Below are 23,996 nucleotides of genomic sequence, written 5' to 3'. Positions count from 1 at the left end.
GGTATACATATGCCACATTTTCTTAATCCAATCTATCATTGATGGACATTTGGGTTGGTTCCAAGTCTTTGCTATTGTGAATAGTGCCACAGTAAACATACGTGTGCACGTATCTTCATAGTAGCATGATTTATAATCCTTTGGGTATATACCCAGTAATGGGATGGCTGGGTCAAATGGTATTTCTAGTTCTAGATCCTTGAGGAATTGCCACATTGTCTTCCCCAATGGTTGAACTAATTTACACTCCCACCAACAGTGTAAAAGCGTTCCTGTTTCTCCACACCCTCTCCAGGATCTGTTGTTTCTTGACTTTTTAATGATTGCCATTCTAACTGGTGTGAGATGGTATCTCATTGTGGTTTTGATCTGCATTTCTTTAACGACCAGCGATGAACATTTTTTCAGGTGTTTGTTGGCTGCATAAATGTCTGCTTTTGAGAAGTGTCTGTTTGTATCTTTTGCCCACTTTTTGATGGGGTGGTTTGATTTTTTCTTGTAAATTTCTTTGTAGATTCTGGATATTAGCCCTTTGTCAGATGGGTAGATTGCAAAACTTTTCTCCCATTCTGTAGGTTGCCTGTTCACTCTGATGATAGTTTCTTTTGCTGTGCACAAGCTCTTTAGTTTAATTTGATCCCATTTGTCTATTTTGGCTTCTGTGGCCATTGCTTTTGGTGTTTTAGTCATGAAGTCTTTGCCTATGCCTATGTCCTGAATGGTATTGCCTAGGTTTTCTTCTAGGGTTTTCATGGTTTTAGGTCTTGGATTTAAGTCTTTAATCTATCTTGAGTTAATTTTTGTATAAGATGTAAGGAAGGGATCCAGTGTCAGCTTTCTACATATGGCTAGCCAGTTTTCCCAGCACCGTTTATTAAATAGGGAATCCTTTCCTCATTTCTTGTTTTTGTCAGGTCTGTCAAAGATCAGATGGTTGTAGATGTGTGGTGTTATTTCTGAGGCCTCTGTTCTGTCCATTGGTCTATATCTCTGTTTTTGTATCAGTACCATGCTGTTTTGGTTACTGCAGCCTTGTAGTTAGTTTGAAGTCAGGTAGCAAGATGCCTCCAGCTTTGTTCTTTTTGCTTAGGATTGTTGTGGCTATGGGGGCTCTTTTTTGGTTCCATATGAACTTAAAAGTAGTTTTTTCCAATTCTGTGAAGAAAGTCATTGGTAGCTTGATGGGGATGGCATTGAATCTGTAAATTACCTTGGGCAGTATGACTATTTTTATGATATTGATTCTTCCTATCCATGAGCATGGAATGTTCTTCCATTTGTTCATGTCCTCTATTTCCTTGAGCAGTGGTTTGTAGTTCTCCTTGAAGACGTCCTTCACATCCCTTGTAAGCTGGATTCCTAGGTATTTTTTTTTTCTAGCAATTATGAATGGGAGTTCACTAATGATTTGGCTCTCTGTCTGTTAGTGGTTTGTAAGAATCTTGTGGTTTTTGCACATTTATTTTTGTATTCTGAGACTTTGCTGAAGTTGCCTATTAAGGAGATTTTGTGCTGAGACGATGGGTTTTTCTAAATATACAATCATGTCATCTGCAAACAGGGACAATTTGACTTCCTGTTTTCCTAATTGAATACCCTTTATTTCTTTCTATTGTCTGATTGCCCTTGCCAGAACTTCCAATACAGTGCTGAATAGGAGTGGTGAGGGAGGGCATCCTTGTCTTGTGCCAGTTTTAAAAGGAAATGCTTCCAGTTTTTGCCCATTCAGTATGATGTTGGCTATGGGTTTGTCATAAATAGCTCTTATTTCTTTCAGATACATTCCATCAGTACCTGGTTTATTGAGAGTTTTTAGCATGAAAGGCTGTTGGATTTTATCGAAGGCCTTTTCTGCATCTATTGAGATAATCATGTGGTTTTTGTCGTTGGTTCTGTTTATGTGATGTTTTATGTTTATTAATTTGTGTACGTTGAACCAGTCTTGCATCCCACGGATGAAGCCAACTTGACTGTGTTGGATAAGCTTTTTGATGTGCTGCTGTATTCAGTTTGCCAGTATTTTATCAAAGATTTTCGTATCAATGGTTCATCATGAATATTGGTCTAAAATTCTCTTTTTTTGTTGTTGTGTTTCTGCCAGGCTTTGGTATCAGGATGATGCTGGCCTCATAAATGAGTTAGGAAGGATTCCCTCTTTATCTGTTAATTGGAATAGTTTCAGAAGGAATGGTACCAGCTCCTCTTTGCTCTTTGTACCTCTGGTAGAATTCAGCTGTGAATCCATCTGGTCCTGTACTTTTTTGGTTGGTAGGCTATTAATTATTGCCTCAGTTTCAGAACCTATTATTGGTCTGTTCAGAGATTCAACTTCTTCCTGGTTTATTCTAGGGAGGGTCTATGTGTTCAGGAATTTATCCATTTCTTCTAGATTTTCTAGTTTATTTGCATAGAGGTGTTTATAGTATTCCCTGATGGTAGTTTGTATTTCTGTGGGATTGGTTGAGATATCCCCTTTATCTTTTTTTTAATCGCATCTATTTGATTCTTCTCTCTTCTTTATTAGTCTTGCTAGCAGTATATCTGTTTTGTTGATCTTTTCAAAAAAACAGCTCTTGGATTCATTGAATTTTTTTGAGGGGATTTTTATGTCTCTATCTCCTTCAGTTCTGCTCTCATCTTAGTTATTTCTTGCCTTCTGCTAGCTTTTGAATTTGTTTGCTCTTGCTTCTCTAGTTTTTTAATTGCAACATTAGAGTGTTGAGTTTTGATCTTTCCTGCTTTTTCTTGTGGACATTTAGTGCTATAAATTTCCCTCTACACTCTGCTTTAAATGTGTCCCAGAGATTCTGGTACGTTGTGTCTTTGTTCTCATTGGTTTCAAAGAACATCTTTACTTCTGCCTTCATTTCGTTATTTACCCAGTAGTCACTCAGGAGCAGGTTGTTCAGTTTCCATGTAGTTGTGCTGTTTTGAGTGAGTTTCTTAATCCTGAGTTCTAATTTGATTGCTATTTGGCCATCTTGGAAGTATACCAATAGGAGCAGGATGTTGATTGTATCAAATACTTTTTCTGCATCTGTTGAGATGATTATGTGGTTTTGGTCCTTCATTCTGTTGATTTTCAGTGTATCATGTTTGCTAATTTGTGTATGTTGAACCATCCTTGCATTACTGGTAAAAATCCTGCTTGATCATAGTGTTTTATCTTTTCAATATGCTGTTGATTTAGGTTTGCTAGTATTTTGTTGAAGATTTTTGTGTCTATTTCATCAGGGATATTGGCTTGTAGTTTTCTTATTTTATTGTTGTATCATTGTCTGATTTTGGTATTAGGGTGACGCTCGCCTTATAGAATGATTTAGAGAGAATTCCCTTGATATGGTTTGGATGTATGTCCCCTCCAAATCTCATGTTGCAATGTGATCCCCATTGTTGGAGGTGGAGCCTGGTGGGAGGTGTTTGTGTCATGGGACGGGATCTGTCGGGAGTGGCTTGGTGCACTCTCTGAGGTAATGAATGAGTTCTTGCTCTGTTAGTTCACGTGAGCGCTGGCTGTTTAAAGAAGCCTGGCATTTCCTCTTTTCTCTCTTGCTCCCTCTGTCACCATGTAACACCCCTTCTTCCCCTTTATGTTCTTCCACGATTGTAAGCTTCCTGAGGCCTCACTAAGAGCAGATGCTGGCACCCTACTTCTCATATGGCCTGCAGAATCATAAGCCAAGATAAATTCTTTTAAAATTACCTATCCTCAGGTATTCCTTTACAGCAACACAAAACAGACTAACATATTCCTCCTCTTTGATTTTTTCAAATACTTTCAGGAGGATTGATATTAGTTGTAATGTATGTTTGGTAGAATTTGCCTGGATTCTTATCTTGGGCTTTTCTTTATTGAGAACCTTGTTATTACTGATTCAATCTTGCTTCTTGTTATTGAGCTATTCAGGTTTTCTATTTCTTCCTGATTCAATCTTGGTAGCTTATATGTTTCCAGGAATTTATCCATTTCCCCTAGGTTTTCCAGTTTGTCAGTGTATAGTTCTTCAGAGATTACTGTGGTAACCATTGTAATGTCTCCATTTTCAATTCTGATTTTGTTTATTTGATTCTTACGCCCTTTTACGTTGGTCCAGCTAGTGGTTTATCAATTTTGTTTATCTCTTCAAAGAACCAACTTTATGCTTTGTTGATCATTTTGTATTTTTAGTCTCTGTTTCATTTAGTTATGTCTGATCTTTTTATTTTCTTCTGCTAATTTGAGGTTTGGTTTCTTCCTGCTTTTCTAGTTTCTTGAGGTACATTGATAAGATTATTTAATTTATAATCTTTCTACTTTTATAGATGTAGACATTAATTGCTATAAAATTTCCTCTTAGCACTGCTTTTCCTATTCCCAAGAGTTTTGGTATGTTGTTTCTCTTTTCATTTGTTTCAAGAAGTTTTTAAATTTCTATTTTTATTTGTTGACACAATGGTCATTCAGGAGCATGTCGTTTAATTTCTATGTGTTTGTATAGTTTCCAGAGTTGTTCTTGGTATTGATTTCTAGTTTTATTCCATTGTTGTCTGAGGAGATAGTTGATAAGATTTTTAAAAAATTGCTGAGATTTATTTTGTGATCTAACATATGGTCTGTCCTGTAGAATATTACATGTGCTGATGAAGAGGATGTATAGTCTGCAGTAGTTGGATAGAATGTTAGGTCTGTTTGTTGTAAAGTCTAGTTTAAATCCAGTGCTTTTGGTTGATTTTCTGCTAGATGACCTGTTTAGTGCTGACAATGGGGGTGTTGAAGTCCCCCACTATTGTTGTAGTCTATCTTTTTAGATCTAGTAATATTTGCTTTATGCATCTGGGTGCTCCAGTGTTTGATACATATATATTTAGATTTTATAGTGTCTTGTTGAATTGATTCCCTAATATTATATAATGACCTTCTTTGACTTTTTTTTTTTTTTTAAACTGGTCTTGGCTTAAAATCTGTTTTTATCTGATATAAATACAGCTACTTCTGCTCACATTTGGTTTCCATGTGAATGGAATATGTTTTTTCATTTTTTTTTCATCCCTCAACTTTCAGTCTACATGTGTCTTTACTGATAAAGTGAGTTTCTTCTAGGCAGTATAAAATTGGATCATTTTTTAAAAAGTCATTCAGCCATTGTATGTCTTTTCTGGTTTTTCATATATTCTTGGCGTTTTTTCCTTTTTCTTATTGTTTATCACTGTAGTTTGATGGAGTCCTATAGTGGTACCATTTGAGTCTTTTCCTCCTTTGTGTGATTGCTTTACAAATGAGTTTTATACTTTCATATTTCAAAGTTAATATTTTGAGCATTTTTGTTTTTGAGATGGAGTTTCAATCTTGTTGCCCAGGCTGGAGTGCAATGGTGCAATCTCAGGTCACTGCAACCTCCGCCTCCCAGGTTCAAGTGATTCTTCTGCCTCAGCCTTCCCAGTAGCTGGGATTACAGACATGAGCCACCATGCCCAGCCAATTTTGTATTTTTAGTAGAGACGGGGTTTCTCCATGATTTGGTCAGGTTCATCTTGAGCACCCAACCTCAGGTGATTCGCCTGCCGCAGCCTCCAAAAGTGCTGGGATTACAAGCATGCGCCACCCTGCCCAGCCCTATTTTGAGCATTTCTTGTAGGGTCTAGTGGTAATGAATTCCTTCAATCTTTGCTTATCTGGGAATCAGTCTATTTTGCCTTCATTTGTGAAGGATAATTTTGCTAGAGATAGTATTCTGGGTTGCCAGTTCCTTTTTTTTTTTACCCCCCAGCACTTTGAATATACCATCTCATTCTCTTCTGACCTGTGAGGTTTCTTCTGAGAAATCTGCTGTTAGTTTGATGAGGTTTCCTTTGTAGGTGACTAGATGCTTTTCTGTTGCTGTTTTTAGGATTTCCTTTTTATCATTGACTTTAGACAGTCTGATTACAATATGCCATGCAGAAAACCTTTTCATATTGTATCTGCCTGAGAATCATTAAGCATCCTATATCTGAGTGTGTTAATCTGTTGCTAGACTTGGCAAGTTTTCCTCTTTGTTTCTTCTTTTTTGATAATACTGATAATTTGTAAATTTGGTTACTTTAAAATTTTCCCAAATGTCACAAAGGCTTTGATTATATTTTTTAAATTCTCTGTTCTTTATTTTGTTTTACTGGATTATTTCAAAAGACCCGTCTTGAGGATTTGAAATTCTTCATTTTGCCTGATTCTAAGATTTTAAATGCACTTTGTTCCCTTCAATGAATTATTCTGTTCCAGATTTCTATTTGGTTCTTTAAAAAAAATTTATCTCTTCAATAAATTTCTCATTTATTTCCTGAATTATTTTTCTGATTTTTTATATTCAGAATTCACTTGTATCTCACTAAGATTCTTGAAAGTCAATATTTTGAATTCTTTATCTGGGATTTTGAAATGTTCTTAAGATATATTGATGGAGTATTGTGTTCCTTTGGAGATGTCATATTTCTTTGCTTTTTCATGTTTTCTCTCTCCTTATGTTGGTATCTGCACATCTGGTATAACAGTTGGTTCTTCCTATTTTTGAATTTACTTTCATAAGGGAGGACTTTTTCCTGAAGGTGTATCTATGGTGTTGGTTGGATGGGGTACTTTGGCTTTGATTCTGGGTGGATGCAATGGTGTAGTCTCTATATGATTTTTTTTTGGCAGTAAACAACATCAGTGATATCTGTGATTTCCTTGGTAAGTTAAGTTAGAGTGTTGTTATTAGCAGAGGCTGTGGTGAAGTGCTGAGGACTGGGATGCCAGGTAGGCCAGTCTTTAGACCACAGTAGTTGCAGTGGTGAGTTGAGTGTGCCTGTCTTTGTGCCCCAGTGTGGAATACCCTGGCACCTGTGTTGGAGCAGGCTGATTCTTGGCTTCCCGGTAGCTTTCTCACCTGGAGGTAGTGGCAGCAGTGGACCACGTGGTTGGTTGTTCTCGGGCTCCTAGGCAGCTTGTGTGGCGTGGCAAGAGCAGTAGCAGTGGTAGGATGATCCTCTGCATCCTGAGTAGTGTGCATGGATACTGTGAGTGGCTGTGATGGGCTGGACAGGCAAGTCTCCAGGCCTGAGGTAGCACTTGTAGGTAGATTTCAGCTTATGTGGTAGTGGCTAGTAAGTTAGGCCCAACCTCAGTACCCTGTGAGGAATGTTCAGGTACCCAAGGTGGTAGATTGGATTGGACAATCTCCAGGACTTCGATCTATGTGCTCTGTCTCAGGAATGGAGAACAAAGCGAGGCTGGGTAGGCTTTTGTTCAGCCTCCACAGTGGTGAGAGGAGGCACCAGCTGTGATGGGCAGGGGTAGGGCAATTGTTAGGCCCTAGGCAGAGTGCTTGAGTGAGGGGCAATAGCAGCTGCATTGAGGCCCTGCCACTGGAGAGGATGTGGCCATCATCAGTGGCCACAGCCTGGACTGGCAGGTGGGGAATGTGTGTCTCTTTCATGCCCCAGTTTTAGTGAGGCTTGATGCCCTGCCCTCGTGGTGGTAGCCTGCACCTAACTCTTCATCCTGCATCAGCTGCAGCAACCCCTGCCCAGCTCATCACCAATTCCAGCAGCAACTTGTGTCTCCATCTTAGATCTCAGCAACATATGCCTACCAGCACTGGGTGCTTCAGCTCGTGTCTCACTGACTTCTTAGCGTTGGCTTCAGGAGCACTCCCAGCCTGCCCCACTGTCCCAGCAGTAATAGCCTGAGTTTCCTTAATGCCTCAGTCCTGGCACTGCTGGGTCCCAGGACAGCAAGCAGTTTATCAAAGGCTAGGTTTGGAAATAATGCCTTGCTGTAGCTGCTTAGGTCTCAGAAAGGATGTGGGGCCCAGTGTTGAGTTCTCTCTTAGGAGCAGTTCCATCTCATGGGCTCCTGGTAGCTCCCTGTGTTAGTTTCAGGGTCTGGGAGGGTTGAGGGCTTTTCAAGTGGCCAGGATTACACAATTCCATGGTGGGGATGTTGGCTGCTGGAAGTCTCACATCCATTTCCTACTTTGGGAAATCACTCCTGGCTCTCAGCTGATCCCAGTCAGGGAGGATGCAAGAGGCAACCTCTTTCCCTGTTTTTGGTGCTTCCTGTCCCTTCTTTGTTGAATTCCATTGTTCTCTTAGATAATATATTTGAAATGTGACTGTCTATATACTGTTTTGGTTTTCCTAAGTGGAGGAGTCAGGCATATAAAATGCTTCTAGTGAACCCTCCCCTACTCAAAAAGTTAATACAAATGTATTAAACTTGCTAGTTAAAATACACATTTTTGTATTAAATAAAATCTAACCATGTATCACAGAGACACATCAAAATAATAAAGACGTAGTTGAGAGCAAAAAGGAAAAGATAAATGAGAAATACTGGACAAAGGCTTAGGTAGCTGTACTAATATTAAACAAAATAGGCTCTAAAATACAAAGCTTTATTAGTAATAAAGAGCATCACTTCATATTGATAAATGGTTTACCAGAGAGATCTAATGGTTACAAACTTATATTCACTAATAAAATACCCTGAAAATTATAAAGGTAGAAATTTGGAGTTAAGGAGTATGTTGATAAATCCACCACCAAGGTGGGAAATTTCAGCATGGCTTTCTCAGTGATCACAGTACAAACATAAAATGTTAATAACAATCAAGATGACCTTAATGCATTTCACAAAATTGATACAATAGACACATACAGAAACGTGCCCCAAATAAATACTGCATTTGGGCAAGAAAAAGAAAGAAAATATCTAAGAATAAATAAATTAAAAATATAGGTTAGTGGTTACCTTTAGCGGCAGGGTGGGTCAAGCTGGAGGATGGGATTAGGAAGAAACACACAAGTAGCTTCAGTAATATTAATAATGGTCCAGTGCTTGAATGATGTGTTCATGGTATATTTTAATATGGTAGATCTTAACTTGCATTTATATTACATGTATTTTTACTGCATCTATTAAATATAACATAACAAAATTTTGTTCCTCAAATATTCTCCTCATTCTTCAGTGTGTTTCAGATTTGTTCTTGGTGTGGGAGGTACTATATTCTGACCATATCAGGAAAGATGTCAGAAAGTGATTCATGTCGATACCGTTTGACCTGGCAATGCCATTACTGGGTATACACCCAAAGGGATATGAATCATTCTATTATAAAGATACATGCACACATATGTTCATTGCAGCACTGTTCACAATTGCAAAGATGTGGAATCAACCCAAATACCCATCAATGATAGACTGGATAAAGAAAATGTGGTACCTATACACCATGGAATACTAGGCAGCCATACAAAGGAATGAGATCATATCCTTTGCAGGTACATGGATGGAACTGGAAGCCATTATCCTCAGCAAACTAACACAGGAACAGAAAACCAAACACCACGTGTTCTCACTTATAAGTGGGAGCTGCACAATGAGAGCACATGGATTAAAGGAAGGGAATAACACATGGTGGGGCCTGTCGGAGTGGGAAGGCGGAGGGAGAGCATCAGCATAAAAGAGCTAATGCATGTGGGGCTTAAACCTAGGTGATGTGATGAAGGTGCAGCGAACCACCATGGCACATGTTTACCTGTGTAACAAACCTGCATGTCCTGCACATGTATCTCAGAACTTAAATAATATTTAAAAAATAATAAGAGGAAAGAAAGTGATTTATGTCCTCTCTCAGCAGACTTTCCATTCTAATTAATGTTAACTAAGTGCCCACCATTCTGTCTTTTTAATACCAACAACCTATAATATGTCAGTGGACAGTTCTTCACAATGACAATGGAAAGAAAGTTAGGTATATGAACTAATCCCTCCAATCTCTGAGAAACCTGGAGTAGATAGGTGCCTTCTTTTATGGACCATCTATTCCTTTTACCTTCAGTTACAGTATCACAGAAGTACATGATTTTGATAAGTCAGTATTTGTATAGTTTCCAAATGAAGAAACTGAGCAACAGTCAAGTAACTTAGGGTCAGATATATTTTCTACTTTCAAAGACCTCTATAGTAAAGCCCACATTTTTCCTGATACTAATTCTGAAATTCAGTAAACTACAAAGCAAAATTTTCTGGTTTCTTATACTGATATTAACGTGGCTTTGAGTTAAACTGATTTGGCATAATTGGGCCGTGTTAAGGCAGCTTGAATGGCTTACTTTATTTTCTACAAAGTCACATTTAAAGAAACTTTTGTGAAGATAATGAATCCTCATTTAACAAATTTGTTTGGGGCATTTAAAATATGAAAGGTAGGCACCAAAAGATGACACTGACGTTTAAACTTTTTTTTTTTAACTTTGCATTTTGAAATAATTTCAGATTTACAAAAATAAAGTTCAAAAATAGTGCAAAAAATTTCTGTATACACTTCATGCAGATTCCCCAAATGATCTTACAATTATAAAAATGATAAAAATCAGGAAATTAACGTTGATATAATATTATCATCTAACCTAAAAATCTTATTCAGATTTCACCAGTTGTCCCAATAATATGTATTTTTTTCCTGGCTCAGCAGGGAATCCATGGTTACATGATGCATTTAATTTTTATGTCTTATTAGTGACCTTTTTTTGAAACAGTTTAGTTTTACTAGTCTCTCACGACCTTGGCACTTTAATAAAACATGGGACAATGATTTTGTAGGATATACTTTAGTTTGGATTTGCCTGTGTTGTATCCTCGTGATTGAATGTAGATTACGCCTTTTGAGTGAGACTACCACAGAACTGATCCTGTGTCTTTATCAGCATATTATATTAGCTGCACATGGTATCAATTTGTCCCATTGCTGGTGATGTCAGCTTTAATCATTTGATTAAGGTGGTGTCTGCCAAGTTTCTCCAACATAAAGTTACTATTTTTTTCTTTGTAATTAATAAGTATCTTGAGGGGAGATACTTTGAATCTACATGAACATCCATCATACATTTTTCATTGTATATTTGCCCACTAATTTTACTATCTAGTGATGATTTTTACCTGAAGCAGTTATTACTATGGTATTTTACAAATAATAATCATCTAACCCCATCATTTCTTTACATCTAGTAGTTGGAATTCTACTGTGAAGAAGAGCTCCTCCTTATCCCACATTTACTTATTTATTCATTAAAAAATGTATATCATTATGAACTTTTGGATGTCTTTTTCATTCTATGGGTAATAATCTATTACCAGCATTATTTATTTTTTGTTTCAATTATTCCAGTATTGTCCATTGGTAGCCTCTTCATGTTGACTTCTGTATCTTTTTATTATGTTCGTATCGATTTTTAAGTATTTACTTGATTTCAGGCACCACAATGTTTCAGGCTCATCTTGTACTTTTCCTGCTACAGTTCTGAAATAAATCATTTCTCCAAGGAGCCCTGGTCAGGGAATAATGCTAAGGAACAGGATTCATAACTTTTGAAATTTCCCAGAGAGCTGCAAACGTTCAAGTATTGACCATGGAGATATTTGTTATTCAATGTACCAACAAAGTTGTCCGTATGATTTTTTAAGTGTCATTTTATAAGACTAGGTCTGCAAAAGCAATGATGTAGTAAAATTAAAATTTTAATTTTGGCACACCAGGAAAAATAGCCATCACATTTACCATCTGGTTTCAATGTATTCATTTTATTTTTATTTTATGAACAATTTACAGGAGTAAGAATAAAGAGATAGTAAAAAAACAGCAAAATAAGAATTTAAACATAGCAAACCAAATTTTTATTTCATGTTTTCCTGATTTTGGAGGTAACATAACTTGAAATTGGCAATGCCTTTGAATGCAAATAACTGCTCATGAGCTGTCATATATGAACCTGGAACATAATCATCTCGTAAATACTGGCTCCAGATTTTAAACAGATCTCTAGAAGGTTATAGCTCATCATTACCTCGGGTTCTTCTTGCATATGTGTTATTATCACAGTGTAATGCTATGGAAAAATTTGAGGGTTCATGATTTTGTAGAAAAGGTGGTCATGTTTTTGTTTCACAATTACAAAAATATTTTCATTTTTACTTTTATAAATGTCAATCAGATTGATCAACCCAATGAACTTTTAAAATTTCTATATAATGTGTTTTTCCAGTCACCTTTACATATATACCTACCTTCAGCATTTGTCCGTTTATGAATATAAAGTAAATTTTTACCAACAAATATTATAAAATAATTGTCATATGTCCTTTTACCAAAGCAGGATGGTCCAGGTTCTTGTTGCAAAATATTAATGATGAAGTCCTTCCCATTAAATAATTAGTGGGTTAGAATATCATGTTTCCTTTTTGTCTTTGTAAATATATTGTTTACTCTGATTCTCAAGTCTGACAGAATTGATCTGAAAGACTCATAGCCCAAGATTTTGCTTCTATGGTCAGTTTTACCTCATCATTATAATCTCAAGTGCTCTGTCTCTGCTTTCATTTTCTCACTCATCTAATTATTGTGAAATATCTTTCTCTTAATTTTATTCTTTATTCCATTTTGGGCAGAAAATTAAGAATTCTGAATTCTTAACTGTGTTCAATGGAAGCTGAAAAGAATATGGCAAAGATGGCATCTCTAGACTTCTTTTATAACTTTTTGAAAGATGATGTATTAGACAACACAATTAGAAAACTGAAGGATGATAGAGTGGTGACATTCATTTCTAGGCAATTTTGTAATTTCTTTTGTTTCCTTATTATTTTAGTTGTTTAGCATAGTTAAACATAATTGATGAATGATGATGAAGTAATTCCTAGCATGATGAAATAGCAAAATGTTTTAAAATACAGGAAATATAAGATCACTAAAATCTCATAATGTATCTTAGATCCTATAATGCATCTTAGGTTTATAAAATGATCGATAGACTAAGTGATTAAGAAAATGAGTTTAACTTACTAAGTATTTTTTCCTTTTGATTTTTGGAAAACCTGTGAGAAACAAAAATCATGAAATACCAGTCTTTACAAATAATTAAAACTGCTGCACAGAGAAACTTAAAAACTGAACTTAGGGCTGGGTGTGGTGGCTCACGCCTATAATCCCAGCACTTTGGGAGGCCAAGGCAGGCGGATCATTTGAGGTCAGGAGTTCATGACCAGCCTAGCCAACAAGGTGAAATGCCATCTCTCCTAAAAATACAAAAATTAGCTGGGCATAGTGGCGGGTGCCTGTAATCCCTGCTACTGGGGAAGCTGAGGCAGCAGAATCACCTGAATCCAGGCGGCGGCGGTTGCAGTGAGCCGAGATTGCGCGCCACTGCACTCTAGCCTGGGTGACAGAGCAAGTCTCCATCTTCAAAACAACAACAACAACAAAAAACTCAAACAAACAAACAAAGAACTAGGATCAGTGGACTCTGGTGATATTGCAAAGGTTAAAAAGTTTGATTCATTCACATGGTGAATAAAAGGATAGGGACATTGGTAAGACCACTTTTTCCCTAAACCCAGTAATACTCCAGAAGTGGATCCTTAATGAAACTAACTTTTAATTTTCTGCTTTTGTTACCTGAACATTATACTGTGTTCAAAGGAGCATGCAAATGTAATGAGCTATCAGCTGTGAGCAAGTTTATTAAATAGAGTGAATGAAAAGAGAACCAGACCAATAATTCCAGAATTCTAACTAGCTCAGGCTTGAACATTAACTAGTTCTGTTTCTTTGGGCTAATCCTGGAAATTACGTATATTGGAAAGAACAGTAGTAGCCTTTGAGTCAGCCACAAGAAGAACCTGCTTCTTTGGACTCAAGCTCCCTGCCTCTCAATTTTCTCATGTTTAATAGAGATAATAAAACCCTGCTTCACAGGGTTATTGTAAGTACTAAATAAACTACTAGAGACTGTCAGACTCTGGAGGGCTAGAACTCTCTTAGCCATCTTTGTCTTTCCTGTGACTAAAAGTTATGTGAGTATTTATTGGGTAAATTATGTTACACATGTTTATGAACTGTATATTATAAACTGTAAAATGTACAATTACAAGGTCATTTTGTTTGTATCAGTACAGCTGTATTAAGTGCTCTACAAATTTAAGGTCTTTTCCTTTATCTTAAAAATCCTTTGGGAAAAGAGAGTTCTAGTTTAATCAGTGCCTCCTTCTACATGGGCTCATTGTTTTTATCAAACCAAGGAAAAATGAAAAAGAAAACTTTGGGACATTTTCTAGAATTTGATATTTACCAAGTGTAGATTTATATTTATTAAGCCTCATCTCTTGATTATTTTTTAAATGGCAGGCAATAAATCAATCAGTTTATTATTGTGTTTGTCCTAAATTGGATGACTGACTGGTTCATAAGTTCAGAAATTTCACTGTGGTGCTGTAAATTTTGTAGAGTAAAACATCTTTGTATGTCCTCTAAGATTACATGGTCTAAAAATACTAGTTTAGGTTTGTCAATAACAATTTAAAATTTTTCTTGCCTTTTCCCTTGTCATTTAATTCATTTATTACAAATCTTAAGAGAAATTGACTTGAATAATTTCTCAAATTTTTGGTCTCTTTGCCATTTTAATATAATCTCAATTTCATATATAGGGAGATCAAGCCTTTTAAGAAATCCTGGGGTGATCATTTGAAAGTTATACCCCACCTGCCAACTCCCCATCCCCATCTTTTGTGGCTCTGCAATATAGCCTATTCAGCAAAGGGAAATAAACCTAACTTGGATTTACACATATAACTTACTTAACTCACTAGTTAGTTTGGTTAGAGTCATTTTTCAGGAACTGACTATAAATTAGGTGAATGTTTATTGCAGCACCATTCAAGTTTCCTTGAGAAGTCACTTAGGTCTCTGGCAGAGAAAGTAGAATCTAAGGCTTGATGACTGTAAGTTTGATCTACTGTTTAACCCTCCTGGATCCTGGCCAGAGCTTGGGCTATCAATAATGTTGCCTTAACATCAGTGTATGATTGTATGTATGTGAAACACTCTATCCTTATTTGTATCTTTCGTTAGTTGACAGGTTCACGAAAGGTAAGAACTGTAGTTAGCCTTCGGATGATAGTAAAGCAAAAAAATAGAGGAAATTCCTAAATTGGGGTTGAGTCTAGAAGGGTCTCCTACAACACTTCAAATTCTATACTTTTATTATATAACAAGTGTTATTACCGTAGTAGTTCCATAACACTTGGCCATTGACTGGCTGCTTATCACCTGTGTCACAGATCCCATTCTGTTATCTACTCCCTTAGATCTTTATAAACAACGAGTGGCAGAACTCAGAGAGTGGGAGAGTGTTCCCTGTCTATAATCCAGCCACAGGAGAACAGGTGTGCGAAGTTCAAGAAGCAGACAAGGTATGTCTTTTTCAGAAAAAGATTCCCTATGAAATAACTGCCTTCAAACAGCAGAGCAGTAAACATATGCTCTCAATACACAACTACATGCTCATGCTTCACTTTTTTCATGACAGCAGATAGTTCTTCCTTTATTTGGAGTGTTTTTCTTCAGTTGTGCCTCTTCCTCTCTAACAGGCAGATATAGACAAAGCAGTGCAGGCAGCCCGCCTGGCTTTCTCTCTTGGTTCAGTGTGGAGAAGGATGGATGCTTCAGAAAGAGGACGTCTGTTGGATAAGCTTGCAGACTTGGTGGAACGGGACAGGGCAGTTCTTGCAGTAAGTAACCTAAGAAAACGTTAAGTCTTTACCCTACATTTACCATTCTGCTGAAATTTACGTTCCTTGGTTTTATTTTTATTTTATTTATTTAGAGATGGAGTCTAGCTCTGTTGCCCAGGCTGGAGTGCAGTGGCACGATTTCAGCTCACTGCAACCTCTGCCTCCCAGGTTCAAGCAATTCTCCTGCCTCAGCCTCCTGAGTAGCTGGGATTACAAGCGTGTGCCACCACGCCCGGCTAATTTTTGTATTTTTAGTAGAGACGGGGTTTCACTATGTTGGTCAGGCTGGTCTCGAACTCCTAAAAGGATGCTTTGAAGCAGACCTGGGGAAAAAGCAAAGGAATACGTAATACATATGAAAAATTAGACATGTTTGGATTTGGGGATCAGATGGAGAAGTGGAGGATCAGCTGAATATCTTAATTTTGAAGAGAAAACTAGAGCTTTCCATGACTGATAAGGACCTTCCTTTCTACAACTCCCCCTTCCCATGACAAATTAAAAACAGTCAAGCAACAAGAGAGTCACCATGCTGCTTGGAGAAAACCAATATCAAATGATTCTTTTGAGAATGAAATAGAACAAGTGTTTACCTCCCCAGAGTTAACCTCTCTTGACTAAAGAGAATCCTTCAGAAGCAGAGGGGATGGTACGGACCTCCCATCCACTTCTGCTCCGTTTGCCCTGTCATTCTGTGAGCCAATAGAAAGGAGAGACAGCAGGAGGCAGTAACTTACTTTCACTAAAACAGTGATTTTCCTCACATAAGGAACTTCTCCTGCCCTAATGGGTTTTGTTGTTGTTGCTGTTTTTAAAATAAAATTCAATTTCTTAGAGAATATAAACTTTGGAAACTGGAACCATTTAGGAATGTATGCACTATATACTTGGGATCTCCACCTAGGATCAATGAGTATTTAGGGTTTCCTTGTTCAGTCAGGGCATTCAAGCCATTAGTACTATATCCTTCCCCCTACTTGGGAAAATAGGTCATTATTGGGCTTGCTTTCAGGGAAGAAAGCATTTTTTTCCCTTTGTCAGTGTCCCTCCTACCATAGTTCTTCCCTTCTACCATCCCCCTCAGGAATCTGTTGATAGTATAGGAACAAAATGATTCCTTTATGGAAATGGTTTGGGATTCTAGCTATATATACCATTTATTTGTATATAAAAACATTTTCTAATCTGGCACTCTAGGGAATACTGTTCCAATGAGGTGTTTATACATACTGTGAAAAAGGTGTTTCATGATGAAGAAACTCTTTGCAGATTCGCAAGACACTGGGCATATTAAAGGCTCAGGAAAAGCCTACTAAATGCTTCTCAAGCTTATTTGAGCCTCATCACCATTTTTCTGGCTAACATACCAATATCATGCAAAACCAAGTGTTTTGGGACACATTAGAGAATGCTGTTTTTATACTTGTCTCTTCACTGGATTATCATTTTCTTGAGAATTGAACTTGTATTTTACCTTTTTTTTTGGTAATCCTAGCATGGTTCTTAGCACATAAATGGCAAATGAGGGCACATAGGTGGCCAATAAATGACTGTTTATTTGAGCTAAAGATATATGGTATCTATAGTATTGGATTAACACCATACTAGAAGATGATTAATTTCTGCAGTTACATTTTCATATAATAAAACTCAAATGCCTTTCTTTTTCTTCTCTGTGTCCCACTGATCAAGTCTTTTTTCCTACCACACCTAAATGAGATTCCTGCTTTTAAACACTCTCAAGCTATGAGAAAAGGGAGTTTTAGTAAAAGGTAGCCTGTGGAAGAAAGGGGAGCTCCTGACTGGAAAACTGAAGTTAATACTGCATCCAAAGTAAACACAGTTGAAAATAGACCTAGAGCTGGCAATTCTCAGTGGATTTGACTGTTGTCAGCCGCTCACAGGGACCATTTAGGCAACCCAAATTCTGGTTATTGACATTATTCACTCTGTGCTGTGTAGATTTTGGTGCTGTGCTAGCTGTACAGAGAATGTAATGCCGATCTTGTAAACATATACCTGTTCTAAAAAGTACTAGGAAATAGTTTGATTCTATTTTTTAAGGGTGAGCCAATATACAGTGATAAGTAACATGATATTTTTAAATAAGTTTCATTTTATACACATACTAAGTACATAAATTGTACTGGAAGTCATAGTATTTTCATCTCATTGATTGGATAATATTTTAATTTTAGCTTTGTCAGAGATGAAATAATTTTCACACCAGTATGTCCTACGAAATATACTTGTAGGGAATAAAGAAAATTACAAACATGTTTTTGTTTATTTCATTTGTTGAACTTGTAACACCTTTAATATTTCTCAAGTCAAAATACTCTTCTCATTTCAGCGTATTCATTTTTCATTGTTTTTGTTACAGACTTAGCCAGTTCAGGAACATGTCGTTAAAATAATAATGTTTATAATGTAAAGCAGTTCAATATTGCTATTTTTATTAAATGGAGCAGATATTTCACTCTTAATAGGTAATGGTTGTTAACGTAAATGTTTACAAAAAACCAGCCTTTAAGTTGTTAACATCTGGGCTTCCCTAGAGGAGTTCTTGTTTATTTGGTAGTAATAAATAAACTTGCTGTGCACTGTGGATATTCCATTTCTCAGCAGGGGTCTTGGCAGCTGTGGAGAACACTTTCTATTCTCATCAGTTGCATAAAGAGCCCATGTTTCTGCTCCTCTTTATGGATTCATATTACTGGTATAGACGCCAAAAAATCCCCAATGAGCTCTGATCATTAATATAACGGAAGCTGTTTTGACAAGCAGAACATTTCTTTTATCATTAAATAAATATTGTGTTAATATATTTGGATAGTGGTTACTGGAAGCACACAGGCCACAGGAACATGCACATACATACTCATTGTGATTTGTACTAGGAACTAAACCAAACTGACAGTACTAGAAATTTTTTTATTTGAGAATAAATAAAAAGATTTATTTGACCAGGTATGCATCTCCATATTCATTTGTATTCTGTCTCTTCCTTTTTTCTTCTGCTCTAGAAATTAGTGTATCACTGGAAAGTTCTGGGGACTTAATATCTCTCCATTTCTTTTCCAACAGACCATGGAATCCCTAAATGGTGGCAAACCATTCCTGCAAGCTTTTTATGTGGATTTGCAGGGTGTCATCAAAACCCTTCGATATTACGCAGGCTGGGCTGATAAAATTCATGGGATGACCATTCCTGTAGGTATGTGAAATCAGAGTATGTTGAAAAGGAAAATGAGACCACCAGAAATGCACTTTGGCTACCAAACACAAACAGTAGTCACATAGAATACAGATATGAGCACTCTTACAGCAGTTAGAACTGAGTGAAGAACCAACCAAATTATGTCACTGACTCTGACAGCGTCCCTTTTTCTATAGATAGTCCACATATAAGTATAGGGGCATGCCACTTCATTCATCTAAGGAACAGGTATGTATTTGTCAGCTGGTAAGTGGTCAGCATTGTGCTAGATGAGGTGCTGGTGTAGGTATGAAGGGGGCATTATTGGATGGAGGGAAGTCAAGGAAAATTCCAACAAGGTTAAGGCTTGCTCCTTGCCCTCCTGAAACTTAAGATCTACTCATTGGAAGGAAATACTCTTAAATGTTAACAGTTGTCTCTGGTGAGATTATGCCTGATTTTCAGTTTCTTTTTTATATTTTTCTCTACTTTCTATATTTCTCGAATGGCCATGAATTACTTTCATAATCTAAAAACAACAGTAATCCTAACCCTTTTTATTATTAAGATTCACGTTAGATGACAGAACCAACAAAACAAAAAACTTAAAGGCCCCTTTAGGAATATTATAATTGGGTGCTAAGTTATGTGCTTCACCTGTCAGTGCTGTAGCTGTTTAAATGAGAGGAAAGTATCCAAGACTAAAGCAACTAAAGCGGTCAGTGAAGAGATGTTGATCTGTGCTTGAATACTAGTGATAGCTAATACCATTTGAGTGCTTTCACAGCAACCCCAAGAGAAAGGCACTGTTATAAACATCTTCAGTTTACAAAAGTGGAAAGAGGTCTGGTAAAGTAAAATTAGTCTTCCTAATTCACAGAGTAAATAAGTTTTAGAGCTAAAACTTTGACGTTAGAACCTAGGCTTGTAACCGCTTCACTAGAGAATTCAAAATAGAGCCTAGGAGGAAGAGATATCCTTATAGGAAAGGGATGGACTGAAAGAGATAGGGCATGGTGAATAGACATAAGGAAAGGAAATACACATTTACTGAGTGGATGCTAGATGCTACTTAGCACTGTGCCAGGTGCTCTACCTGTGTTCTCCAGAAGGCAGTCTGCTTTTCATGGAGAGTGCATAGTAACAGGAGTGGAAAGTAATGCTGAGGACTTTGAAGTGTCTTTTTTGGGCCTTCCTAGCCAGGCTGAGCAGTATTGATTTACTAAAAAAGGGAGTGGTTTGGCCAATAGTGTGGATGGCTGGGAACAGTGCTTCCCAAATTTAATGTATGCATAAATCATCGAGGGTCTTCTTCAAGTGCAGTTTTTGACTGAAAAGGTCTGGGATGGGACCTGAGACTCTGCATGTCTAACCAGCTGCTCGTCCTCTGCATTGAGTAGCAAGGAGAGGACACAGCAGAACCAAGTTAGGTGGCTGTTGTGATGCCTCGTGTAGGTGTGGTATGACAAGGGAAGAATAATATACAGTGAGAATGGAGGTTTAGAGACAAGACTTCCAAGGATTATTTTTTACATCGCCCCCACAAATGATGATGACATGTGGAATGTTAGTTTTAGAAAACGGGTTTCTGATCACAGGGGCTTTTCCTTTCCATCCAGAGGTTTTTCCCTTGTTCAGCTGACTGAAAAGGATGGAGAAGATTGCTCTTGGGGAAAGTCCGAATCTTAGTTCAGTTCTGACTCTAAGGATATTATAGAACAGTTGTTCTCCAGCATCACTTGCAGAATGTGGGGATGGCCTAAGTAAGGTAAAAAGTCACTATTCGTTATGAGCATACCTAGTACAGGGCGTAAGAATTAAAACCTTTGTTAACAATGGGACACATGTCACTCTTTTTAGGTGGGCCTGTCCTATATCAGTAGAGAACGTAAATTAACAAGCTCAAAGTCCCTAGTTGTGTTTTTTTTCTTGGCCCCACCCCACCTGCCATTTCATTATTAAAACAACAGATATGTTTTATGCATTTAAATATCTTTTCAAACTATTTACAAAGCTCTGAAGAAGATTGTGAAGCAGAAGGCAATGCACATAGATCTCTATTTGGCCTAACAGTATCTTGGTTTTCTTTTACTTCCTCAGAAGGGAAGATCCTGATTAGATAAAGCTAAATATTGATTGGCATTCCTGATTATGTTTGAAGCTTTAATGTAACTTGATCTGGCAGTAGAGGTGGTTGGCCCATAAGCCTTACTGTTTTCATCTGATGCTTTTTGGCGATCCTGTGGATGCTCATCTACAAGTTAGAAATACAGGGCATAGGAAAGGCTCTCACAGTAGTCTTTCCCAGCTTTACTCATTAACTATTGTTCAGCCAATGAAGGAAAAAAAATGTGGAATTCTCTTAAACTCTTAGTAACTTTTTGTTGCCCAAAACCAAAAACTTTTTCTGAAAGTGCATTTAGAGGCATACTGGGATGAGGGACTCTACCTGTCATCAGGCCTGTAGGCAGAATTCCCAGGAGGCTGAAGTTTGGGTCATAAGAGCTCTCTCCATGGTATGTCAAACAGATGAGGGAAGGATGGAGGTAGAGGCTAACTTCGCAGCTTTCCTCTCTGTTCCAGTTTTAGATACATTTGGGTTTGCCTAGAGGTCACTTAGAATTCAGCCAACAATATCTTTGGCTAGTCTAGTACTTAGTGAATGTAGCTGGACTAAGTCAGGGGAGTCACAGGAGAAGATCACAGAAAGGGGTATCATAATCATAATTATTCACTTATTCTCAGATTTGTTCAGTAAATTAATCCATTTGTATTTGTCTTTTGTAACTCCATAATTTAACATCAGCTTCATTTTGTCTCTGCATACTTGGCTTTTTTTTTTTTTCACAGTGAAGTCTGGAATATAGAAAGTCCATTAGTTTTTAACCATGAGATCTTTATAGTGCTACATACATTTTCCTGCAAACAACCTAATTTTATGTTTAGAATTATAAAGAAATAATGTACTTTATATTTACATAGAATTTAAAAGTATAAAACATTCTTGCATGTACAATATGTATGTGATTCTGTGCGTGATCTGATGAGATAGTCTGGATTTTAAATGGTATTTTACCCATTTTACATCTAAGAAAATAAGACTCTAAGGGTTTAATGTCTTGAAGGTCACGTGGCTAGTAAGTGGGAGATCTGAGATTCAAACCTAAGCGTTTTTCTGTCTAAGCCATGATAAGTTGTCTTCTTATGGAGATTGGTTCAGCAAGGCAGGAAGGTGGCCCTGGTGATGTCTTTACCTCTGTGCAGATTTTTATAATAATATACAGTTTATTCTCATCATTCATGGTAGTTATGTTTTATAAAGTCGTGAACACTGAATTAGCAAATACTGAACTATTGCTCCTAGGGGAAATACAAGGTTAGGTTCCCGCAAGCTTCTTATCACAACATTCTTGTCCACTGATCAGAGCATGGCCTTGTTTTATGTTTTTCTGTTGAAAGATCCTTTGTTTAATATATATTGTTGATTTATGAATTCTTAACTCATGACCAGCCAGACAAAAGTACTATAACTGATGCCTGAATGAAGCTTGTGTGACACATGTATTTTGTCTGTAAGGCACATCACAGCCTTCTTGCACTTAGGAACACTAGACAGCACTCAACACTATGCTTAGGGGCCATTTTAAACAGCAAAATCATGAACAAAAGGCACAAAAATATGAAAAATGTGGCACTAAACAGACCACAAAAAGGACACTTTTTTTTTTTAAAACAATAAAAGAGCTGAAGCAAGAAGGCAAAGTGTCACCTTGTTCAACCTCAGCTGAGAATATGTGCATCAGGTGACTCAAAATTTTCCCTGCTTTGGGGAAATGCAAATTAAAACCACAATTGAACCACCTCACTACTGCAAAAAAAAAAAAAAGTCCATAATTTAAAAATTAAAAAAAAAAAAAAAGACGTTGGCATGGATGTGGTGAGAGGAAGCACTTTTACACTGCTGGTTGGGACTATAAACTAGTACAATCACTATGGAAAACAGTATGGAGATTCCTTAAAGAACTAGAAGTAGAACTACCATTTGGTCCAGCAATCCCTGGATTGCTATCCAGGGAAAATAAGTCATTATAGGAAAAAGACACATGCACATGCATGTCTGTAGCAGTACGAATGGAAACTGCAAAAATAATGGCTAACTGCACATCAGCCAACAAGTAGAGAAAGAAGATGTGGTATAAATGCACCATGGTCTACTACTCTGACATAAAACAGAATGAATTAATGGCCTTTGCAGCATCTGGGATGGAGCTGGAGGCCATTATTCTAAGTGAAGTAACTTAGGAATGGAAAACCAAATATCATGTGTTCTCACTTCTAAGTAAGTGGTAAGCTATGAGGATGCAAAGGCATAAGAATGATACAGTGGACTTTAGGGAAGGATGGGAGTGGGGTGAGTGATAAAAGACTTCATATTGGGTACACTGTACACTACTCCGGTGACAGATGCACCAAAATCTTGGAAATCACCATTAAAGAACTTATCCATGTAACCAAACACCACCTGTACTCCCAAAACTATTGAAATTTAAAAAAAAAAAAAAAAACCCTGCTTGGGATATACATGCCCATAAATGACTGAGAACACTCCATACTTATTGTTGGGTTACAAATAAATTTTAGAAAGTAGGCAAGTTCTTAAATACGGAATCCACAAATAATGAACATCAACTGTATCTAGAGCCTACTTTTTTCAAGATAGCATTTATGAGGCTTAAATGTTCTGGAACACTTAAGGTGTGGATCTGCCTGCCTAGATCCTATTCATATGGGTAAAGGGGGCTTTCGTAGTGAGTGTCAGAGATAATCACACAGTTCTGTTTGGTCACCCATAAAAAAGAACCTGAAATGTGTTTTTTTGTTGTTAAATTTTTAAATGTAAGACTGCTTTGCAACATTGAATTATACTCCATGGTTCATCCAGCATAACATCTCTAACACTAAACAACCAAAAAGAATGGGAAGAAATACACCATTATCTCTTTCACTCATTCCCATTTGGGAAGACTAGGGAAAGGTATCTTGTAACTGGAAGGGATTTTCCTTTACCTCCTTTCTGTGGCATCAACTTCGATCTCTTACTCATTCACCCATTTCTCCATTCAACAGATTTTTTTTTTAGCACCTGCTATATTTTAGCTCTTGTATCAGGCATTGGGGTTACAAAGGCAAATAACTAAGATGTTTATAGGACAGTAAGAAAAACAAGTA

The 23,996-nt window shown here is 37.1% G+C and overlaps 1 protein-coding gene across 2 annotated transcripts in view; it reads left to right on the top strand.

Annotated features, from left to right (window-relative positions):
* Positions 1-23,996, top strand: part of ALDH1A2 (aldehyde dehydrogenase 1 family member A2) — a 115,772-nt gene that overhangs the window by 34,089 nt on the left and 57,687 nt on the right. For both annotated transcript variants that reach the window (XM_015452875.3, XM_073995889.1), the window contains exons 2-4: positions 15,143-15,247; positions 15,425-15,565; positions 18,656-18,785. In XM_015452875.3, the coding sequence (XP_015308361.1) occupies positions 15,143-15,247; positions 15,425-15,565; positions 18,656-18,785 (376 nt within the window). The remainder of the gene's footprint in view (positions 1-15,142; positions 15,248-15,424; positions 15,566-18,655; positions 18,786-23,996) is intronic.

This window comes from Macaca fascicularis, chromosome 7 (assembly GCF_037993035.2).
Source record: "Macaca fascicularis isolate 582-1 chromosome 7, T2T-MFA8v1.1".
Taxonomy (NCBI): domain Eukaryota; kingdom Metazoa; phylum Chordata; class Mammalia; order Primates; family Cercopithecidae; genus Macaca; species Macaca fascicularis.
The sequence above is the reverse complement of the archived record's forward strand: the minus strand, read 5'-3'. Positions and strand labels throughout refer to the sequence as shown.